The sequence below is a fragment of the Equus asinus genome, chromosome 4 (assembly GCF_041296235.1).
Source record: "Equus asinus isolate D_3611 breed Donkey chromosome 4, EquAss-T2T_v2, whole genome shotgun sequence".
NCBI classification, from domain to species: domain Eukaryota; kingdom Metazoa; phylum Chordata; class Mammalia; order Perissodactyla; family Equidae; genus Equus; species Equus asinus.
Window position 1 is genome coordinate 112,909,091 of NC_091793.1, and position 21,080 is coordinate 112,930,170.

Genomic DNA, 21,080 nt, shown 5'->3' on the forward strand with positions numbered 1-21,080 from the left:
AAACAGGATGGAGATTCCTCAAAAAACTAAAAACAGAACTACCATATGACCCAGCTATCCCACTACTGGGTATCTACCCAAACAACTTGAAATCAACCATCCAAAGTAACATATGTACCCCTATGTTCATCACAGCATTATTCACAACAGCCAAGACACAGAAACAATCCAAGTTCCCATCGACCAAGAATTAGACAAAGAAGACGTGGTACATACATACAGTGGAATACTACTCAGCCATAAAAAAGACAAAATCATCCCATTTGCAACAACATGGACCTGGAGGGTATCATGTTAAGTGAAATACGCCAGACTGAGAAAGACAAACACCATATGATTTCACTCATATTTGGAATATAAACAAACACATGGACAAAGAAACAGTTCAGTGGTTACCAGGGGAAGGGAGGTGGGGGGTGGGCAAAGAGGGTGAAGGGGAGCACTTATGTGGTGACAGACAAGAAATAATGTACAACTGAAATCTCACATCAATGGAAACTATTATGAACTCAATTAAAAAAATGTAGCAGGATGCTAAAGTCTTAAAGCAATATTTTCAAAGATTTCTGAAGCTTCACAAATATACCTTGCCATGAGTGGAACAGCATCAACATTGAAGTCAAACAGGTCTATTTCTACTACTTGCCTGCCAGAAGAACTTGAGCATGTTCCATAATTTCTCCAACTGCCCTATCTGTAAAATGGGCATGATAATATCTACGTTTCACAAATATTCATGAAACTTTCATATAAAGTTCATCTATTCTTCTATTAACATCTCACCAGTTTCTAAGCTAAAAAGAGTGCCTGCCACATAACAGGAACTCAATAATAAATGACAGTTTGTTATGTATGTCTTTTGGTTTGATATAGGAAAAGCTAAGTCAATGTCATTTAATGGTGCGTACGGGGTAGGGCAGGACAGACGAAAGAAAAATGGCACAATTTGAAAGGTAACAATTTTAAACGTAAATTATATATGAAAAGTACTAGTGGCCTTCATGTTTTAAATATCCAGATACACCCTTTGGGAAAAATCTTTTAAAATATCATTAAAAAAAAAACCAAACTAAAAAATGATTACTGACAGATGTTATTTGATCTTTTCCTTTTAAATTTCAAAACAGACTAAACCCAGAGATGTTTTCCACAGACTATACTGTTCTTTTTAAAGAATTTCTAAGGAAAACATTGATAATTATCCAGGAATATTGATGACTACTCCTTGATTTTTTTTTTAAGATTTTTGTTCCCTTTTTCTCCCCAAAGCCCCCTGGTACATAGTTGCACATTCTTCGTTGTGGGTCCTTCTAGTTGTGGCATGTGGGACGCTGCCTCAGCATGGTTTGATGAGCAGTGCCATGTCCACGCCCAGGATTCGAACCAACGAAACACTGCGCCGCCTGCAGTGGAGCGCGCGAGCTTAACCACTCGGCCATGGGGCCAGCCCCATACTCCTTGATCTTAATGACAAGTATTTAAAGTTCTGAAAAGGAACCTTTGCATCTTTATTACTGGAAACATAAATCTTACATATCCCTCTGCTAGCTTAACCCATTCCTAGCTAAAATGCAGATCTCTAATTCAATGAGGAAAACGCTTCATTTTAGTAAAAATTAAATTCAAGGCCAAAATAAAACAGTGTCATGAGGGCCATCTCAGGATTTGGCTGAGGGTCCAATGAAATAATGTAAGGTAAAAACTGTAAAGTTTTGATAAATGTAGGTGCCTATTATTCTTAGTAAGGTTCAATTTACTTCTTGGAGGTCATACGTCAAGGAATTTTTAAAAGAAGTCCTTTATAAGCAGTAGCATGGATCAGCACGTTGCTAGACAAGCATGAAAAAGTAAAGATGAGAGGCTGGCCCAGTGGCACAGGGGTTAAGTTAGCACTCTGCTTCAGCAGCTTGGGGTTCCTGGGTTTGGATCTGGGCACAGACCTACACACTGCTCACCATGCTGTGGTGGCATCCTATATACAAAATAGAGGAAGACCAGCACAGATGTTAGCTCAGGGCCAATCTTCGTCACCAAAAAAAAAAAAAAAAAAAAGTAAAGTTCAAAATAAATCTATATAATTGTAAATGTTACTTTAAAGGTTGCTTAAAACACTTACCAACTGAAAATATTTCTGGACTACAAGAAATGAATTACAGTAAACTAGAAAGTAAATGATGGTCATTCTTAAAACTCCAAATTAAACTTTAGAACACATTTAGGGGATTTCTTTTGTGGTTTTTTTTTTTTTTTGAGGAAGATTAGCCCTGAGTTAACATCTGCTGCCAATCCTCCTCTTTTTGCTGAGGAAGCCTGGCCCTGGGTTAACGTCCGTGCCCATCTTCCTCTACTTTATATGTGGGACGCCTACCACAGCACGGTGTGCCAAGCGGTGCCAAGTCCGCACCCAGGATCCGAACTGGCAAACCCTGGGCCGCTGAGAAGCGGAACGTGCACACTTCACCACCACTGCGCCACTGGGCCAGCCCTGGAACATATTTTTAAGGAGAATTTAAAAATTGGTGATACAAATGGTCACAGATACCAAAATATGTCTCACCCAAACTGCACTATTTCTACTACATTGTGAATTAAGCAGGCTTTTGAGAGTATTTCATAATCTAATGTTTTTGATAGGGAAATGCTTTCTAGGCCAAGTTAGAATAAGGAAATGTAATCGTTTGAGTAAAGTAACTAGCCTCGAATATAGAGATGCCAATTCCAAAAATAGGTTTTATTTCCATTTGTTCTCATTGTAGCCAGAGCAGTAACTACCCACTATGAGGAAAAGAAACACGGTGAGTGAGACCCAGAAAAAGACTTATTTTCAAGGTGTAGAGATATGAGATGGGGCATGAAGTAGGGTACAAGACCAGGTCTTACTTCCAACCCGGTCCAGAAAAGTTGCTCATAAACTGGGTAACTGCAACTTGGGGAATACTCTGTATAGTTGCACAGTTAGAAAAAAATCTTACCATGATAAACCTATATATGAGGGTTGAGAAGGTACTAGATATTTGCATGGAGATCTTTTCTTTATGAGTTTGCTATAACCCAATTCATTAAAATCATAAAATTCTAGAACTGGAAGGGAACCTTAGAGATGATCTTTAATTTTTTACTAACCTTCACCGGCTCACCTCCAACACACTCATAAATACATTCAAGAATAGAGAAACTGAGATACAGGAGATCACAATGGAACTGTTTTAAAAGGCTTTTAAAGAATAAGCATCTATTCAAAAATTATGCTATTGTAAACAATTAAAGAATGATTTACCCTAATGGAAACCAAAAAGTGACAATAAAATCCTCTAGGATGCACATAATGAAGTCATAGGGCCCCATGTGAGAGCGAGATGGGGGCGGAGTCATCTGGAAGGTGATGGTGATGTCATGGGGGTCTTCTTGCTGCCGCAACTGCATAGTAGGGACGGTTCTCAGTTGTTTGGTTTTGTTTTGGAGGACAGCTGTCTCAAAGCATGGAATTACAGCTGTAAATATACATAAGATATGTTTTGTTCCTTCATCCATAATAATGGAAAGCAAAACCAAGGGAATGTGTCCGGAAGATAAATTTAGAAGACTAAACAAGTCCTTTTTTCTATTATTGTATTCTTTTGGAATTATGTTACTTAAATTTGAGAAATATTATTTATATAGAACAAATTTTATGTGAACATTCTGATGAATTGTCTTCAATACATAAAAGGCTAAGTAATTTGCCTGAAATCAAAGAGTCAGTTAGCAGCAAATAAGGACCACAACACTAGTATTTCAAATTTTAGTGGCAGTATTCTTACTACACCAGACTTCTTGATAATATATACTACCAAATTTACAAATAGACTATATGCTCAAAGTTTCTGAGAACTCATTTTCCTTACAGAACCAATGTTATTAACGGCACCCAACATTTTGCTCTAGCCTTCAAAAGTCTACTTAACTCATAATGTAGTTGAACTACCACATCAATTCCAAAGGTAGATCCTGTGAGCCAGGAACACAGGAGAGAGGGGCAGAGAGAATAATACTCCTCTCCTCTCCTGCATAAGCAGGAGGTACTAGGCAAAACACTGCAATTGCCCCAAATGGCACCTTCTCCTTTCCTTTTCTATGCCTTCTTCCAGGGAAAACTGTTATTCAGATTCTGTATACGTTTAGGCTCCATTCTAAACCCTTCACAAGTTCCTGCCATATATATCTCCTATCCCCAACAGTCCTGAGATTTCTGAGCCTCAAAATTCTCCTTTATCTCCATCAACTACCAGTCAAAACTCCCATTTTGTTAGTGTAGCTCATCTCAACTCATAGTTTTAGAAAGAAAGTCAGAGCTTATATATATGTGTGCATCTATGGGGAATATATGTTTCAATTTCATATGAGAGAATCCTAGAGAACACTTTCTTTTTAAAAGAGCTTTGGTCTCTTGAAGCCAGAAAAAACACTGTAAAACCTTTCCCTATTATATGGAGTAAAATTCTTTAGATACTTTTAAAAAGATGAAAGTTTTGACATATTTGATAAATTATATGACTCATAAATCAGTAAGTCAACAGATGGTGTAGTGAAGATAACAACTGGCCCCCCCCAAAAGTATCACTTTCTCAAATTCAGTGAGCCATCTTACAAATAGAAATTATTATCTATAAATAGTACCGGGCAAAAATGCAAATAGGCCAAGGGAAATTCCTAATACGCACAATATGGTGGGCCAATAGCATTATGTTCATATAAAAAGATGTGCTTTCTTCTATTAATTTTTTTTAATAATCTGGAATCAGAAGTGTGATTTGGTTTTATTATGACTAAGTGCTCTAGGGCACTAATACCGCTTAATAAGAATATAAAATTGCGAAAGAGTAAGCTAAAACCACTTAATGAAAACCAGAAAGAAATTCACAAGTATGATTATACACACACAAACACAAAAAGAACGTTTCAAGTAAAATGATTCAAAGGTCTTTCCCCCCCACTTCTTTCAGTCTTCCATCACTTGTAATAAAAAGACTGTTTTGCTGTAGTATATTCTTTTTAACTCTGAAGATACTGATCAGAGAAATTAAGAAAGAACCAATTCCACAAAATCCATTCAGCAGAAATTATTTGAAATTATAATTCATTGTGCATATGACAGTTTTAAAGCTTTATCATAATACAAATTTAGAAGCAAATAATTGAGAGCTATCCAGTGGTAAAAACAAGAAATTGTAAAATGAAGACAGGGGTCTTAAGGAAATATTTTTTTTAGATTCATTTATAACTTTAGAAAAATTAAGAATATTTTGTATAGTTCATGGATTTAATCAACGCCATATTAAGAAAAAAAAAAAAAAAGACAATTGCTCAGTTTAGACTTCCAGAATACCCCTGACCTGCCCTGTCACCCTTTCATATCTGTCAAAGGAGCAAATAAGCACTAGTCCTCATAAACAAATCACCCCTTAAAAAGTATTTCATTTATGAAAACCATTACAAACTATAGCTTACAAAATTTAATTCACCTGAAAAACTCCTCACATGTTAAAATAAACCTATCAATATTATGTTGTGATTTCAAGCAGGCAGGAACACACTCAGAATAAATAAAGTATTATTTATCATAGCCTTCATAATGTTAGGTACTTCAAGATGAAGCTGACATAACTTATCCCCAAAACTATATGAACCACAAGTGATAAAAAATATAATCCTAGGAAACGTTGCATGGATATTTCAGGGCTTTTACTTTGCCAGACTAATGGATGACAGGGTGAAACATTTAAAAAACATTATACGTGTAAATCTTGCTTTATATAATAGGATTTGTTCCTGAAAACTTTAAATGAATTGAACCTAATTTCAAATCTACTTGAGTAGCCTCCTGAACTAAAATGAATAATTTATTTACGAGTTTGTTTTCTAATTTCTAACTTCAGTGAATAATCTTATCAAAATTGGTGACTTCTTACAATAGTTTTATAGAAGTAGTTTTATATTTATAGATATATATGTACTGATATGTATATAGAGATATATGTATAGAAATACAAAAGCACATGTCAAAAATGAACACTTCCCCCTTCATACGCAACTGCTGATATAGTACCTGTAATTCTTATACACAGTTCAAAATGATCAAGAAATATTGGATTTATTCCATGATTCTCCCCCTAACCAGGCATACAAGGTATAGTATTGCCAAACTATTTTTAGCTGCTGTATACAAATTATGTGGAAAATTAACAAAAGCAGAAAAGTGGGGGTGGGGGGACTGAATCATAGTATAATAAGAATTAATGAAATCTTTTCTATTTAAAATTCATTTAGTAAACCTGACACATTGCCCTGGATTATACAACAGCTTAAAAGATTTCGCAAATATTTGTCTACCTATCTTGAATGAATTTCAACACTCAGATTAATTGACTCATATATTATTATCCAAAGGGTAATTAACGTGCAGTGACCACAAGCCCACCAAGGCACATGCAAATATGTGTGTTATACACATATACACACACGCACATAAGTCTGAATGTCTTAAATTTTAGTTATATTTTCCAATTGAATGTGAATACGTAGTATAATAAACAATAAAATATAACTATTCTTTATCGATAGTTTTAAGAAAGATGGGGGCAAGAGAACACAAAAATGAAACCTAATTGGAAGCTATGTAGGTGTACAAAATATCTAAAATTAGTTTGTTCTGATTTCATAATTGGGTGGCATATACTACTAAGAGAGCAGCAAAGGTGCAAAGACTGAAATTTAAACCCCCAATTAAGCAATGGTTTGACAGATCCAATGTCCGGTACCTGCTTCATGCCATAACTCAGTAGGCAATCTCAAATGAAAATTAATACTGCATACAGTACAATCTTAGTTGTAAGTAACAACCGATCACATTTAAAAAATGAAATCCTCAAGTGTTCAAAAATCATTGGCATCCACCAAAGACAACTTCTTCAGTTTTATTCATTCAAAGAACAGCAATTTGTAATAAGAAAAAAGGATTTCTGTGGATTCCCCTTATAATATTGTGATTACTGTCATCTGATCATCACACAACTGTACTAACCCAGCTGCCATGTCAGCTCTCTTTAGAGGCTAGGCCTTGATCATAAATCAACGAAACGACTGATTCAACACTAAAACCAGCAAGCAGTGCTTGGAGCCATTCCAGTTTTCACATGTTTCAAAGGTCAATATACCTACTCAATAACAATAGACATCTTTCAAAATGCTTACTTTTTTTCTACGATTGAAGAATAACCTATTACCATTTAAATTTAAAGTGAACTTTAACTACTAATTAAAACATTCATTACTTCTGAAATGGTGACCCATTAAAACATAGTTTTAGTCTTCCTCTTGTGGCCAAAATCACAAACCCCTCCTCCCGTTTCCTGACCATTTAAAATAGTTTTCTAGATCTAAAAGACTCATGAAAATATTTATTACGGCTTCCTGCATCACTGTTAATTTGCTACAGTAACATTACATAATAACCTTAAAAAACAGAAACTTTTTCTTTTGCCAAAGCAGCAACTAATACAAATGGAGCTTAGATATAAACACTACCAAAAAAAAAAAAAAGATGCTAATAGAAATTAAAAGGATTTAGTAGTTAAAATGTATTTTAACTATTTACATCTGCTTGCAGTGTTATAAATGATGAAAACCTAGTGTTCATATCCTTCATCATAAAAATTTATTCTGCACTTTAATATAAAGGCTATGTTGCATAAACAGAGGATTTAAAGCTATAGCAGAGTGGCTGAATGAAAGGAAAATGGCAATCTTTCTGGCTCCAGTAGATGCCATTCCCTATCACACAATGTTTCCCACTCATAAATACATGACAAATACTTCCTCAATCATTTTTTACGAGCAGGGATGCACAGGGGGTAGTCAATGGCTAGCTTGAGGGAAAATAGGAACAGCAGGCGGCAGAAACTGTACAGAAAATGGCTATGTGGTAAATTCTCTTCTGGAACATCACTCAGTTACCCAGTCTTTGATCTTTCAGCTACAATTACACTAACTTCCACAAGATCTGATCCCCCCACCCCCCAAACACACACAACCCCAAACCAGATCATTAATTACACAAAAAATCTAAAATTTGGTTTTATAAATAGGATCATCCATACCTCTACATTTTTATAAATTAAAATTTGCTATTTAGACAAGAGTTTACTTTCAATTGGCTATAACCATATCATCATCACAACTGGTCTCACAAAAAACATGGGGTGTCTGGCGACAGCTAAATCACAGACTGGCGTCTCCCGAGCAGTCTGTCTACCATTAGGGTCTGGGAAATGGTATTTACTATACAATTAGATCCAGGGAGTTCTACCTGTAATCATCCAAATACAGGTGTGAGAAGCCCCTTTGGGCAAGGAAACTGACTCATCCCTTTTCATGTAAACTTTGATGTCTGTATTGTTTCACAGTGCCGCAAGAAACCTTACCATCATACTACAATGAGAAGATTTATTAACTGAGGTCAAGTAATAAATTTAAAAATTCCTTCCCAAAGCTAACAATTTTTAACACATTAATCATCAAATCTATAAGAATTTGAAACAAGACAGAACTGATTATTTTAAAGTTAATTATCTATTAGAAGACACTGACGAGTCAGAACTAAATTTTCATGTTAAGTTTATGCTTTCTAGAACATTACCAAAAAAGAGGCCAAATTCAGCTTTCTATCAGGAACACAAAATGTCTTATAGTAGTATCAACGGGGCATTCTTAGTTGCAGTAATTTCACAGAATTTATTCTAATGATTTATTGGAGTTAACCATCTGACATTAATTATTGTTTTGGCTTCCAGTCTATGAATGTTTATTTTTCAGTTTAAAGCTTCTCACTCTTTGATATCATATGGAAATGAGAATTTTTAATGGAAAATTGAAACCATGTGCATCTAAGTACTTAATGAAGTACAGGGAAAAACCAACAATATATTTTAGGAGAATTCAGATATTTTGCTTTGGATAGTTTTGACCTCTTTGTATGACTTAATAGTATAAAATTCTGAGGATCCAGGGAGGCAAGTCAAAGTTAGTACTATGCCAAATGTGTACATGCCCACACGTTACACGAACATATATGATTTTTTGAAGTTATTAGCGAATGAAAAGAAAACCTTGCAAATTTTGGTTACAGGTCAAAAATGACAATCAAAACACATGAATGCATAGTTTTTACCTTTGTACCCTTTTTAAAGTATTTGAAACAGATACCTGCCCATACAGGTCTTCTCTTGCCCATACACCCATAATCTTTTTAATTTAAAAAAATTTTTTAAAGCATTCAATCTGTATTTTAGAATTTATGTCCAGCTACATTTCCAAGTGGTTATTTTAAAGTCACATATAATATCAACACAGCTAGAAATTCCTAGTTTAAAAAGTTTTATTGCTCCAACTACATTTATTCTCATTTTGCAAAGGAAACAAAGTCTATATAATTTCAATTTGATAAGTAAATATGCATGCTTCAATACTGGCTAATGTAATTCCGTTTGTTTTTTTGCTAAGTTCTCTCAGTATAAATCAATTAGGAGATTCCTCTCAGAATGTAAACACCAGGCAAAGCTTTCTCATCCATTTTAAACTTTTCAACAGTAAGGAGAAAAATATTAAAATCACACACAGCAGTTAAGTGCATATGTATGAGCGTTTGCGTGTGTACAGATATGATATGTCCGGGTAGATCTGAGGAGGAAAAACTTACCATTTGTTTTTCTTTCTAATGTAGTCCTTTTCAGAAAGATTAACCAAATAGACCATTGGTTTTGAAGTCAGAAATAAGTGTTTATTCAACACTTCAATCTAAAGTGGGAGACAGAGAAAAAAATTCTTTTTAAAAGTTGAGTAAATATTAAGTCATTGACTAACTTAAAAGTAAACTTTTTAAACACATAGCCATTTCCACCTTCATAATTCTTGTTTCTTAAAGATTAGTTGTTATGAAATATCAAGAGTAGGGGAAAAGAAAAAATAACAAGCTTGGGAATAAGCAATCATCGATAGAAAATAAGTTTAACTAGATATAATAATGTATAAAATAATGACAACTCTAATGTGTTCCTAAGAAATCAAAGCAAAGGCAATAACAGAGGGCATGATATTTATAACTTACCTCTTTGTCATTCCAATCATGATAGAAGCGAACAGGTTTCTTTTGATCCATAACCCAGGATTTGACTTTGCACATTATATCCTATGTACAATTGAGAAAAAAGTAAAGACAAGATGAATACTAAGCATCTAGGTGCTAAATACTAAAATTAAAACTTTTCAAATCCTCAAAATAAAGTCAATTTTTTAATGAAAAGGGAACTAAGTTACATAGATAATTATTTTCAATCTCATTAAAAAACCAAATACCAATGAAATTGTTGTGGCACTGAAATTTTAATATACAAAACGTGGAATACTAGCAAAATTAGTAACAGTCTTAAAAATTTCAAGACAATTCAAATATACCCAAGACTCCAAGAGTTAATGATATTTCCAAATTACCTAGTGATGCCACTTGCAAGATAAACAGGCTACTAGGAAATGGAGGGAGGGGGGATTCTGGAAAGAGACTAAATTACAATTTTTTTCCTTAAAAAGAATAACAGATAAAATAGATGAAATTGAGCCTATTATTAATGATCTACCCTCCAAAATATTAAATCAACTGACCAAAACCCTTTTTATACTGAATTAATTTTTTGCCAACACCTTCTCCCTGACCACTTCTCCTATCCCCGCTCCAACACCCCCCACCCCACCCCAACCTGCCAAAGCCTCCATTTCACAATGGCAAGAGCCCTGCACTGGTGACCTCCAACCAGCTGCATTCACTTTCAGAACATCTCTCGCTGCTGGAAATCTAAAGGCCTTTTAGTTAGCAAGCTAGTGTGCATTCAGAAGGAGTAACTGCAGGAAGAGCCCAATGTGCTTTGTTTCTCTGGCCTTTCTTCACAGAAAGATTAATCATCTGTGAAATGGAAACGGCAAACAGCAAGTGACACAAACTGAACCCTTCAAGCCTTTCCTCATCAGTTTTGTGGTTCTGAATCTAAAAGCTGCGTGTGGCAAGGTTCTCCTTACAGGCAGGTGTTAATAAAAGGCTCTTGGGTCTCAAAGGTCAAACTCAGCTCATCCAGAAGAAGTGCATTTGAGAGTCATCTGGGTTTTTTTTGTTAAAGATAATTTATGAATATGTTTTAAATATGCCTTTCTCAAAATTTATTGCAATACATAATTATTAGTAACAGATTCCTTGGATTTTCATCAATGTATTTTACTTTGCCATAAATCAATTATTCTTCTATAAATATCCCCTTGTACAAATTACCTCAATATTTAGTATACCTTCCTTCTAAATCTTGCTGTTACCAACAGGAAAAATAAGGAAAAAGCCCTATATCCTTAGATCCTGATTTGAAACTCTCCAGGAAAAGGACTTCCCACAGATTTTAACAAGGAAGGGGCAAGCTGAAAACTTTTAATGAAATCTAACATGTTCTGCTTAAGAATAATCACTTTTACTCTTCTATAACTGAATTTCACTCATAAATGTTTAAAAGTGGCTAATGTAACACCATTTCCTACAAGGAGAAGATCAAAGTGCTATATTACAAATGCATTATGATTAAAAAAGCCCTGTGCAGCCTTGCTATTAACTGTTCTTTAAACCCTAAAAGGCTTCCCATAGATCTCACTTGGCACTGCATATACAACCTTTGACAAGTAATGTAGACCATTTTTATTCATTGCCTAAAATTGTAGGCAATTATGTGCGTCACACTGGCCACCTGCAAATTCTGAATGCCTGCTCCAGTTGTCAGTGCAAAAAACTAATGTCGGAGGGGATTAATCTAGGGGGAGAGAGTCCTCTTTAATGGCTCCAGCAGGTGAAATGGCCCAGCTGGTTACTATGATGAGTGGCCAGAACAGCTTATGTAGAGACACGCAACAAGATTATACAAAAGAAGGAGAAAACAGTGGTACCATCTTATATTTGGTTCCATTAGTTTTTTCAATTAAAGAAAGAAAAGAGAAGAAAACAGACAAAAGAAAGCCAAACCAAAAATAAAGAAGGAAATTAAATTTTAGTCATATAGAAAGTGTAAAATACTTTTGTAACTAGAAATATTTTTACAAAATCAAAGGGCCTCAATAAATGCTGATCCCTAGTGAAGGAATTTCAGTATTTCTCTTTCATTTTAAATTAACTAGACCATCACTTCAGTCATAGAAATCTTATCACAAAAGCTTTTTAGCATTAGTTCCCCCCCATACCAACATATAATATTACAAATTAGGAGCACTCAACTTTTAGTTAAAGAGAACTCATAATTAAAGTTCTCAAACAGTATACTCACTAAAGCCACATTCCAATATTTTAAAAATATTTGTAGATTATAACCAAGTTTTTGAACAGTTGAAAATCAAAATATTTAAAAATTTTAAATATTTCATTTTGTACCCAATAGTCTTAATTATCTCCACGAAAGGTTTAACAGCCGAGGAAAGACACCTTAGGTTACTAAAAGATGCCAGTTTTACCTAAGACAAATCAAAAATAGTCTGCTCTCAGGTAAGATTATCTTACATAAATGATCATTATATGGTATAGCTGCAATGTGCTGTCTTTCTTACATAAAGTAAAAATTAATTTTAGCAAAATATTAAAACGTTATATTCCTATCTGAAAAACTTATAATCAGATAAAGAAAACATTTGGACTTATTTGTATATAATACTTAATGGATTGACTGAACTTTTTTCTTATGGTTGTACATAGAGACACACTTATTAATAATTATGGTTAGAACAATATAAGGTTCCAGTTAATTGAATATGATTAACTGAAAGAATAACCTAACACAACAGTCCTCCCTTATCCATGGTTTCGCTTTCCACGGTTTCAGTTACCTGTGGTCAACAGTTGTCCGAATATTATTAAACATTATTAAATATTAAATGGAAAATTCCAGAAATAAACACCATAAATTTTAAATTGCGCATCTGAGTAGCATTCTGAGTAGCATGATGAAATCTTGTACTGTCTCACCCGGGAAGTGAACCATCCCTTTGTCCAGCGTATGCCTGCTGTATACGCTACCCACTCGTTAGTCACTTAGCAGCCATATCGGTTATCAGATCAACTGTCGTGGTATCGCAGTATTTGTGTTCAAGTAACACTTATTTTATTTAACAATGGCCCCAAAGGGCAAGAGTAGTGATGCTGGCAATTCGGATATGCCAAAGAGAAGCCATAAAGTGCTTCCTTTAAATGACAATGTGAAAGTTCTCAGCTTAATAAGGAAAAAAATTGTGTGCTGAGGTTAAGATTGACGGTAACTTTTATTACAGTATATTGTGTTATGATTGTCCTATTTTATTGTTAGTTATGGTTATTAATCTCTTACTGTGCCTAATTTATAAATTAAACTTTATCATAGGTATGGCATGTATAGGAAAAAACATAGCATATATAGGTTTTGGTACTATCCATGGTTTCAGGCATCCACTGGGGGTCTTGGAATGTATCCCCTGAGGATAAAGGGGGACTACTGTACATACTTAACCTATTTTTAACAAATCAGAATACAATAAAAACATAAAATACAAACATGTCAAAGCCTGAGGCATCAGAAGTTACTTTACAATTTCATATTTCTTTAGTAACAACATTATATAGAAATACAGGTGTAGGAGGACTGTTTTGATAACTTTAACAAATTCCTCATTTTCAAAATAAATTCTGCACATGACGGAGATTATGCAAAAGTTAATGGTCATTTGAACTTTTTGGTTATATTGCAGTGATGGGAGTGTATAATCAAGAGGTAACAGCTTAATGCTTAAGCGTGGGAATAAATCCTAGATCTACCAGTTACCAGGTGTGACCTATCACTTCATTGATAAAATGCAGACGATGATATGATCTACCTCCGGGGGTTGTGAAGATCAAAAGAGATGATGTATATAAAGTGTTTAGCACAGTTCTTGGTACCAAGAAGTTCTCAATAAATGTGAGTTGTCGTCATTGTTACTATGATTGTTGAAAGACTAAATACCAGTGATCTACAAAATGGCAATATATTCTCTTGGGTACTCCTTTAAAGCACATATACGTCTTCTCCAATCGAAATAATTGTTCATTAGTCCTTCTCTTCATATTTCTGAGGTTACCAACAATATTGGCTTTCTTAGTCAAATCTCAGTTCAGGCTTCCATTCTTTACATTTTATAAGAACTAGCTTTTGCTAAACAACTACCTTTTAATTGCAAAGAAACTTAATCCAAACTCACCTTGAATACCTTGCTCTTCTGCTTTGACTCTTTTTACCGATAGCCTCACATTCACTTTAGAAATCCTCTATTTTCTTCATGTACTTTATTATTGCGGCTGTTAATAGTAGCTGTAACGTATTTAGACTTAGGGAGGATGCATGACTTGCCTAAATTCCCACAGCCAGTAAGTGGAAGAGCTGAGATTCAAATTCAGGTCCAAGTGACTCGAAAATTCATACTCTGTCCAATCACCCTGGCCTGTCTATCTTACTTACTGCCTTTCTAATTGCTCCTTGTTTAGCCTAGGCATTCCCCAAAGGGTTAGTCAAAGTCCTCACTCTTATTCTAAGGTCATCAGGGAAATTCAATATTCTTACTATTTGGGTGCAATATCTGATAATCAATCCATGTATCACAAAAATAGTATTTTTTTCTTTGCACACAATAATATAACCCAATTATTTACTAGACTTTCCAAGACTACTTACTAGACTTCGCTATTTTGGTTCTTCATCCCCTGGCAGAGATTATTAACCTATGATCCATAAATGGATTTCAGGGATTCACTAACACCCTGAAATTGTATGTAAAGTTCTATGTTTGTGCCTTTGAGGGATGATGGCACATATCTTCCAAATGCTTTTAAAAGAGATTCATGATGCCAAAATCAAAGAACCATAGCTGTGAGTGACTCTGTGGCAATACTCAAATACCTCAACAACAGCCAATTAAGTAAATGTTATAGGTTCACAGACTCCCAGACCTGAGGTCCAGAGACACTGACCTAAAACTTGCTTCATCTGGACCCTGCACTCAAGTTCATCTATATTGATCAACACCAAGCTGATAAAAATTCTAGCCACTATAATGGGGATATTGAAAAACATTACATACTGAATATATCATTATTCTAAAAGGATGAACTGCTTGAGAGTAAAAAATGTTTAGAGAGAAAAATATGTGACTTGCCTTATATATATGAAAATAAACCATAAAGCTACAGTAATTAGAACAGTGTGATACTAGCACAAGAAGAGAGGTACAGATTAGAAACAACCTATAAACCCATTAATTGGAGATTTGCTAATACATTATGGGACATTCACAACAGAACAGCTTTTATCCATTAAGACAAGACATATCTCTATATACAGTTGCATGGGAAAATGTCCAAAATATATTGCTAAGTGAAAAAAGCAGGTTTGGAACAACGGACTAAAGTAAAGGACACGGATTGTTGTCAAACAGATTTGGGCTTGAGTCCTGGCTCTGCCACATTCTAGTTGTGTAACTTTGGGCAGTTACTTAAGCTTTCTAAGTTCGTTTCTGTAAATTTGGCATAATAACTCCAATTCAACATATGGTGATTGTGAGGATTAAATGAGAAAATACATGTAAAGTAACTGGTACAGTTCCAAGCACATAGCAAATACTCAATAGATATTAAATATTATTATTTATGGCGGAATGCAAGAATGCAATTCCATTTGTGGCTTTGAAACTATACATAATACATATAAATAAATGTACCCAAATAATGAAACTGACCAGATGCCACATCAAATTGTTAGCAATACTGGATACCAGAGAGATTCTTCCTTTCTGCTTTTTTTTTTTTTTTAAAAAAACTATAATGCTGTTTTGTTTGTGTTTAACCAATAAATATCATCTTTATAATAGGAAAAAATATATATACTCACAGGGTGAGGGGGAAGGGAGGACTCATCTATTTTCTGTCCACCATCTGTAATCCTAAAATTTGATGGTTAAATGGATAGACTTGGCAGTTTATCAAGGTGACTCACTCTTATTCTTTAATAATTATAGCTTCCAAGCCTGAGACTTCCCTCTAGCCAAACCCACTACCCTAATACCTGATGCTGACATCCAGATGAGCTGACCTATGCTGGCTGGGTGGCTGTAACACACACAGCCAACAATGCACTCAGACGAAAAGTATGGGGGCAAGGCCTCCAGCTCAAAATAGTCTGGTTAGAAGTCCACTAATATAGCTTCCTCCTGCTCCAAGGGGAAACCCTGGGCCACCGAAGTGGAGCACGCGAACTTCACTCGGCCATGGGGCCAGGCCCCAATCCTTGACTGTCTGAATGACTGCAGATCTATAAGTCCTGATATAAAGTCCATGTGGACCAAGTCCTCCAACTTTGTTGTTCTTTGAGACTATCTTGCCTATTTTTGGATCTTTGCATTTGCACGTAAAATTAGAATCAGTTTGTCAAGTTCTACAAAAAACAAGATGCTGGGATTTTCACTGGGATCGGGTTGAATATATAGATCAATTTTGGAGAGATTAAAATATCAAGTCTTCCAATCAAAAACATTCCATTTATTTAATCATTCATTAATTTCTCTCAATAACATTTTATTGTTTTCTGGGTAGAAATTTTAGCAAAATTTTCAGGAGATTTATTCCTAGGTATATGCATTTTTTAAATGCTACTCAACTGGTAATTTTTTTAATGTCATTTAAGTTCTGAAATATAAATCATTTTTTGCATTGACCTTGAATCCAACAAGCCAGATGACTTCATCTACTAATTCTAATGGTTTATATCCCAAATTCTGTCATGTTTTCTAAATATACAAGCATGCTGTTTGTGAACAATGGCACTTTGATTTTATCTTATCTAATACAAGAATTCTAGTAGAAGATGGTATAGAAGCAATGATAATGAACATGACTTGCTTTGTTCCTGCTCTGAGGGGAAAAATTTTCAGTATTTCAACATCAAGTATAACTGTTTATGTAGGTTTTTTGTAGATTTGCTATCTCAGATTAAGGAGATTACCCTCTATTCCTAGAAGTGTGTGTGTGTGTGTTTTTTTTTTTAAATCACGAGTGATCAAATATTATCAAATCCTTTTTCCAATGTATAAAGATGATCAGGTGATTTTTCTCCTTTTATTCTTTTACATTTAGTGTTGAATGTCAAACTTGCTTGCATTCCTAGAATTTTAGTTATATTGTATTATCATTAATATTTATTACTAGATTCAGTTTGCTAATATTTTATTTAAGACTGTGCATTTATGTTCATGAGAGAGATTTGTCCTTAATTTTTCTCTCTTATATTGTAAGGTTTTGGTATCAAGACTATTCTGATCTCATAAAACCAGTTGGGAAGTTTTCTCTATTTTTCTATTTTCTGGAAGAGTGTGTGTGAAGTCAAGTCATCTTTATAATAAGTCAAGTTTTCTTTATAATAAGGTTTTAAATTATGAGTTCAATTTCTTCAATATAGGACTATTCAGAATTTTACTCTTTTTCTATTAGTTTTGTTAAGTAGATTTTTAAGAAATTTGTTCATTTCACATATTTTTCAAAGCATTGTCATAAGTTGTTTATCCTCTTATGAGTACATTAATGTCTGTTGGATCTGTAGCACTACTCCTTTTTCATTCCTGATGCTGCTTTTGTGCTTTTTTCTTTCTCCTTCACCAGTCTTGCTAAGAATTTATCAATTTTATCTGAAGGGGTGGAGCAAAATGGCAGGGTGAGCTGACCCGGGACTCTCTCCCCTCCCAAACTACAACAAAGGATCGGAAAAACTGAATTTCAGATAATAAACCTAATGCAAACACATCAGAGACCTACAGTACCAAGAAGACGTAGGTCGGAGACCTTGCAGCAGGCCTCAGAGGAGCTGGAATGGGGTAGGAGAGAACTTCGCTCCCTCCCCTAGAGACCGGGATCGCTGTTGGGGGTGCGAGAAGGAGCAGGACAGGGGCCGCACAACCAGGGGATCGTCCAGGACTCCCGCCGCTGGTACAGTGGAAACCCGCTGACGGGGGAAAGCTTCCATGTGCGGGGACCCCATAAACCCAGGGCCCCGGGAGACGAGAGAACAGAACCGATCCAAAGCCAGATCAGCCGGCAAGAAAAACAGCCCCTCCCTCTCGGCAAAGCGCACTGGGCGCCGCCATCTTGCCCGAAGGTGGACAGCTCAGAAGGCGCAGCTCTCGACCCCCATCTAGTGGCGACAGGCTGTAACTGCAACCGAATTCTACCACCATGTGAAAAAACCGCTCCTCTACCATCCAGCAATTTATAAAAGCCCCAGACCAGAACAAGAAATCCTCAAGAAGGCTCTCATACCTGAAAACAGAAAAAAGGGACAAAGGGGTCACAAACTACACAGAGTAGGAAGACCAATGGATAGAACCAGAACAGGATAGCAAATATTCAACTATAGCATGAGGATAAAGGTAAGGAAACTACCAAAGCAAAGACGATCTTATCACTCTAACTACAAATTCATAACACAAGTTGGAATAAGAAATGAAAAAATAAGTCAGGAGGGGAAGAGCAAAGGGTCTAAATCAGTCTAGGCCAAGTAAGTAAGAGACCACCAGAGAATAGACTATATTATACACGAGATTCTAAATACAAACTTCAGGGTAGCCACTAAACTAAAAAACAGAACAGAGCCACAAAACATAAATAAGGAAAAATCTAAGAAACCCAGCATAAGACATTGCAGTATTAAATGGGTAGGCTAAAGCACACAGGAAAAGAAATGCAGGAAAACCGGATAATGAGCGACAGACTGACAGCATTAAGTCCACATGCATCAATAATCACTCTCAATGGACTGAACTCTCCAATAAAAAGACAAACAGTGGCAAAATGGATTAAAGAACAAGATCCAACAATTTGTTGCCTCCAGGAAACACACCTCAGCCCCAAAGACAAACACAGGCTCAGAGTGAAGGGGTGGAGGACGATACTTCAAGCTAATCGCAAGAAAAAAGTGCAGGTGTTGCAATTCTTATATCAGACAAAGCGGATTTGAAAATAAGACCGGTAAAGACAGACACAGAGGGACAATATATAATGATCAAAGGGACACTTCATCAAGAAGAAATAACGGTTATAAATATCTATGCACCCAATATAGGAGAACCAAGATTCATAAAGCAACTATTAACAGACCTAAAGGAAGATGTTAAAAACAACACAATAATAGTAGGGGACCTCAACACCCCACTCACATCAATGGACAGATCATCCAGACAGAAAATCAACAAGGAAACAGTGGAGCTAAACGAAAAACTAAAACAATTGGACTTAATAGACATATATAGATCACTTCATCCTAAAACAGCAGAATACACATTCTTCTCAAGTGCACATGGAACAGTCTCAAGGACAGACCATATGTTGGGAAACAAGGCAAGCCTCTACAGATTTAAAAAAATTGAAATTATAACAAGCATCTTCTCTGATCATAATGCTTTAAGGCTAGAAATTAATTACAAGAAAAAAGCTGAGAAAGGCACAAAGATGTGGAGACTAAACAATACACTAATGAACAAGCAGTGGATCACTGAAGAAATTAAAGAAGAAGAAGAAAAATACCTGGAAACAAATGAAAATGATAACATATCATACCAACTCATATGGGATACAGCAAAAGCTGGATTAAGAGGAAAATTCATCGCAATACAGGCACATCTTGACAAACAAGAAAAATCCCAAATAAGCAATCTTACACTACTCCTAACTGAACTAGAGAAAAAAGAACAAATAAAGTCAGCAGAAGGAGAGAAATAAAAAAATCAGAGCAGAAATAAATTGAAACGAAAAAGGCAGTAGAAAGGATCAATGAAACAAAGAGATGGTTCTTTGAGAAGATAAAGAAAATTGACAAACCCCTAGCCAGACTTACAAAGAAAAAAAGGGAGAAAGCTCAAATAAACAAAATCGGAAATGAAAGAGGAGAAATAACAACAGACTCTGCAGAAATACAACGGATTATAAGAGAATACTATGAAAAACTATATGCCAACAGAATGGATAACCTAGAGGAAATGGATAAATTCTTGGACTCCTATAATCTCCCAAAGCTCACTCAAGAAGCAGCAGACAATTTGAACAGACCAACCACAAGGAAAGAGATTGAAACAGCAATCAGAAACACCCCAAAGAATAAAACCCCAGGACCAGATGGCTTTCCTGGGGAACTCTACCAAACTTTCAGAGAGGATTTAATACCTATCCTTTTCAAGCTATTCCAAAAAATTAGGGAGGATGGAACACTTCCTAACCCATTCTATGAGGCCAACATCACGCTGATACCAAAGCCTGACAAGGACACCATGAAAAAAGAGAACTACAGGCCAATATCACTGATGAACATAGATGCAAAAATTCTAAACAAAATTTTGGCCACCAGAATTCAGCAATTCATCAAAAGGATCATACATCATGATCAGGTGGGATTCATACCAGGGACACAGGGATGGTTCAACATCCGCAAATCAATCAATGTGATACAGCACATCAACAAACTGAAGAATAAAAACCACATGATCATCTCAATAGATGCAGAGAAGGCATCTGACAAGATCGAACAGCCATTTATGATAAAAACTCTGAACAAAATGGGCATAGAAGGAAACTACCTCAACATAATAAAGGCCATATACGACAAACCCATAGCCAACATCATACTCAGTGGGCAAAAACTGAGCGCCATCCCCCTGAAAACAAGAATGAGACAAAGATGCCCTCTATCACTACTCTTATTTAACATAGTACTGGAGGTCCTGGCCAGAGTAATCAGGAAAGGAAAAGGAATAAAAGGAATCCAAATAGGGAGGGAAGAAGTGAAACTCTCGCTGTTTGCAGACGACATGATCTTATATATAGAAAACCCCAAAGAATCCATTGGAAAACTCTTAGAAGTAATCAACAACTACTGCAAAGTTGCAGGGTACAACATCAATTTGCATAAATCAGTAGCATTTCTATATTCTAA

The 21,080-nt window shown here is 35.4% G+C and overlaps 1 protein-coding gene across 4 annotated transcripts in view; it reads right to left on the minus strand.

Annotated features, from left to right (window-relative positions):
* Nucleotides 1-21,080, minus strand: part of OLA1 (Obg like ATPase 1) — a 164,065-nt gene that overhangs the window by 32,055 nt on the left and 110,930 nt on the right. For all 4 annotated transcript variants that reach the window (XM_014846610.3, XM_070508126.1, XM_014846612.3 and 1 more), the window contains 2 exons: nt 10,142-10,222; nt 9,734-9,831 (listed from right to left, as the gene is read on the minus strand). In XM_014846610.3, the coding sequence (XP_014702096.1) occupies nt 9,734-9,831; nt 10,142-10,222 (179 nt within the window). The remainder of the gene's footprint in view (nt 1-9,733; nt 9,832-10,141; nt 10,223-21,080) is intronic.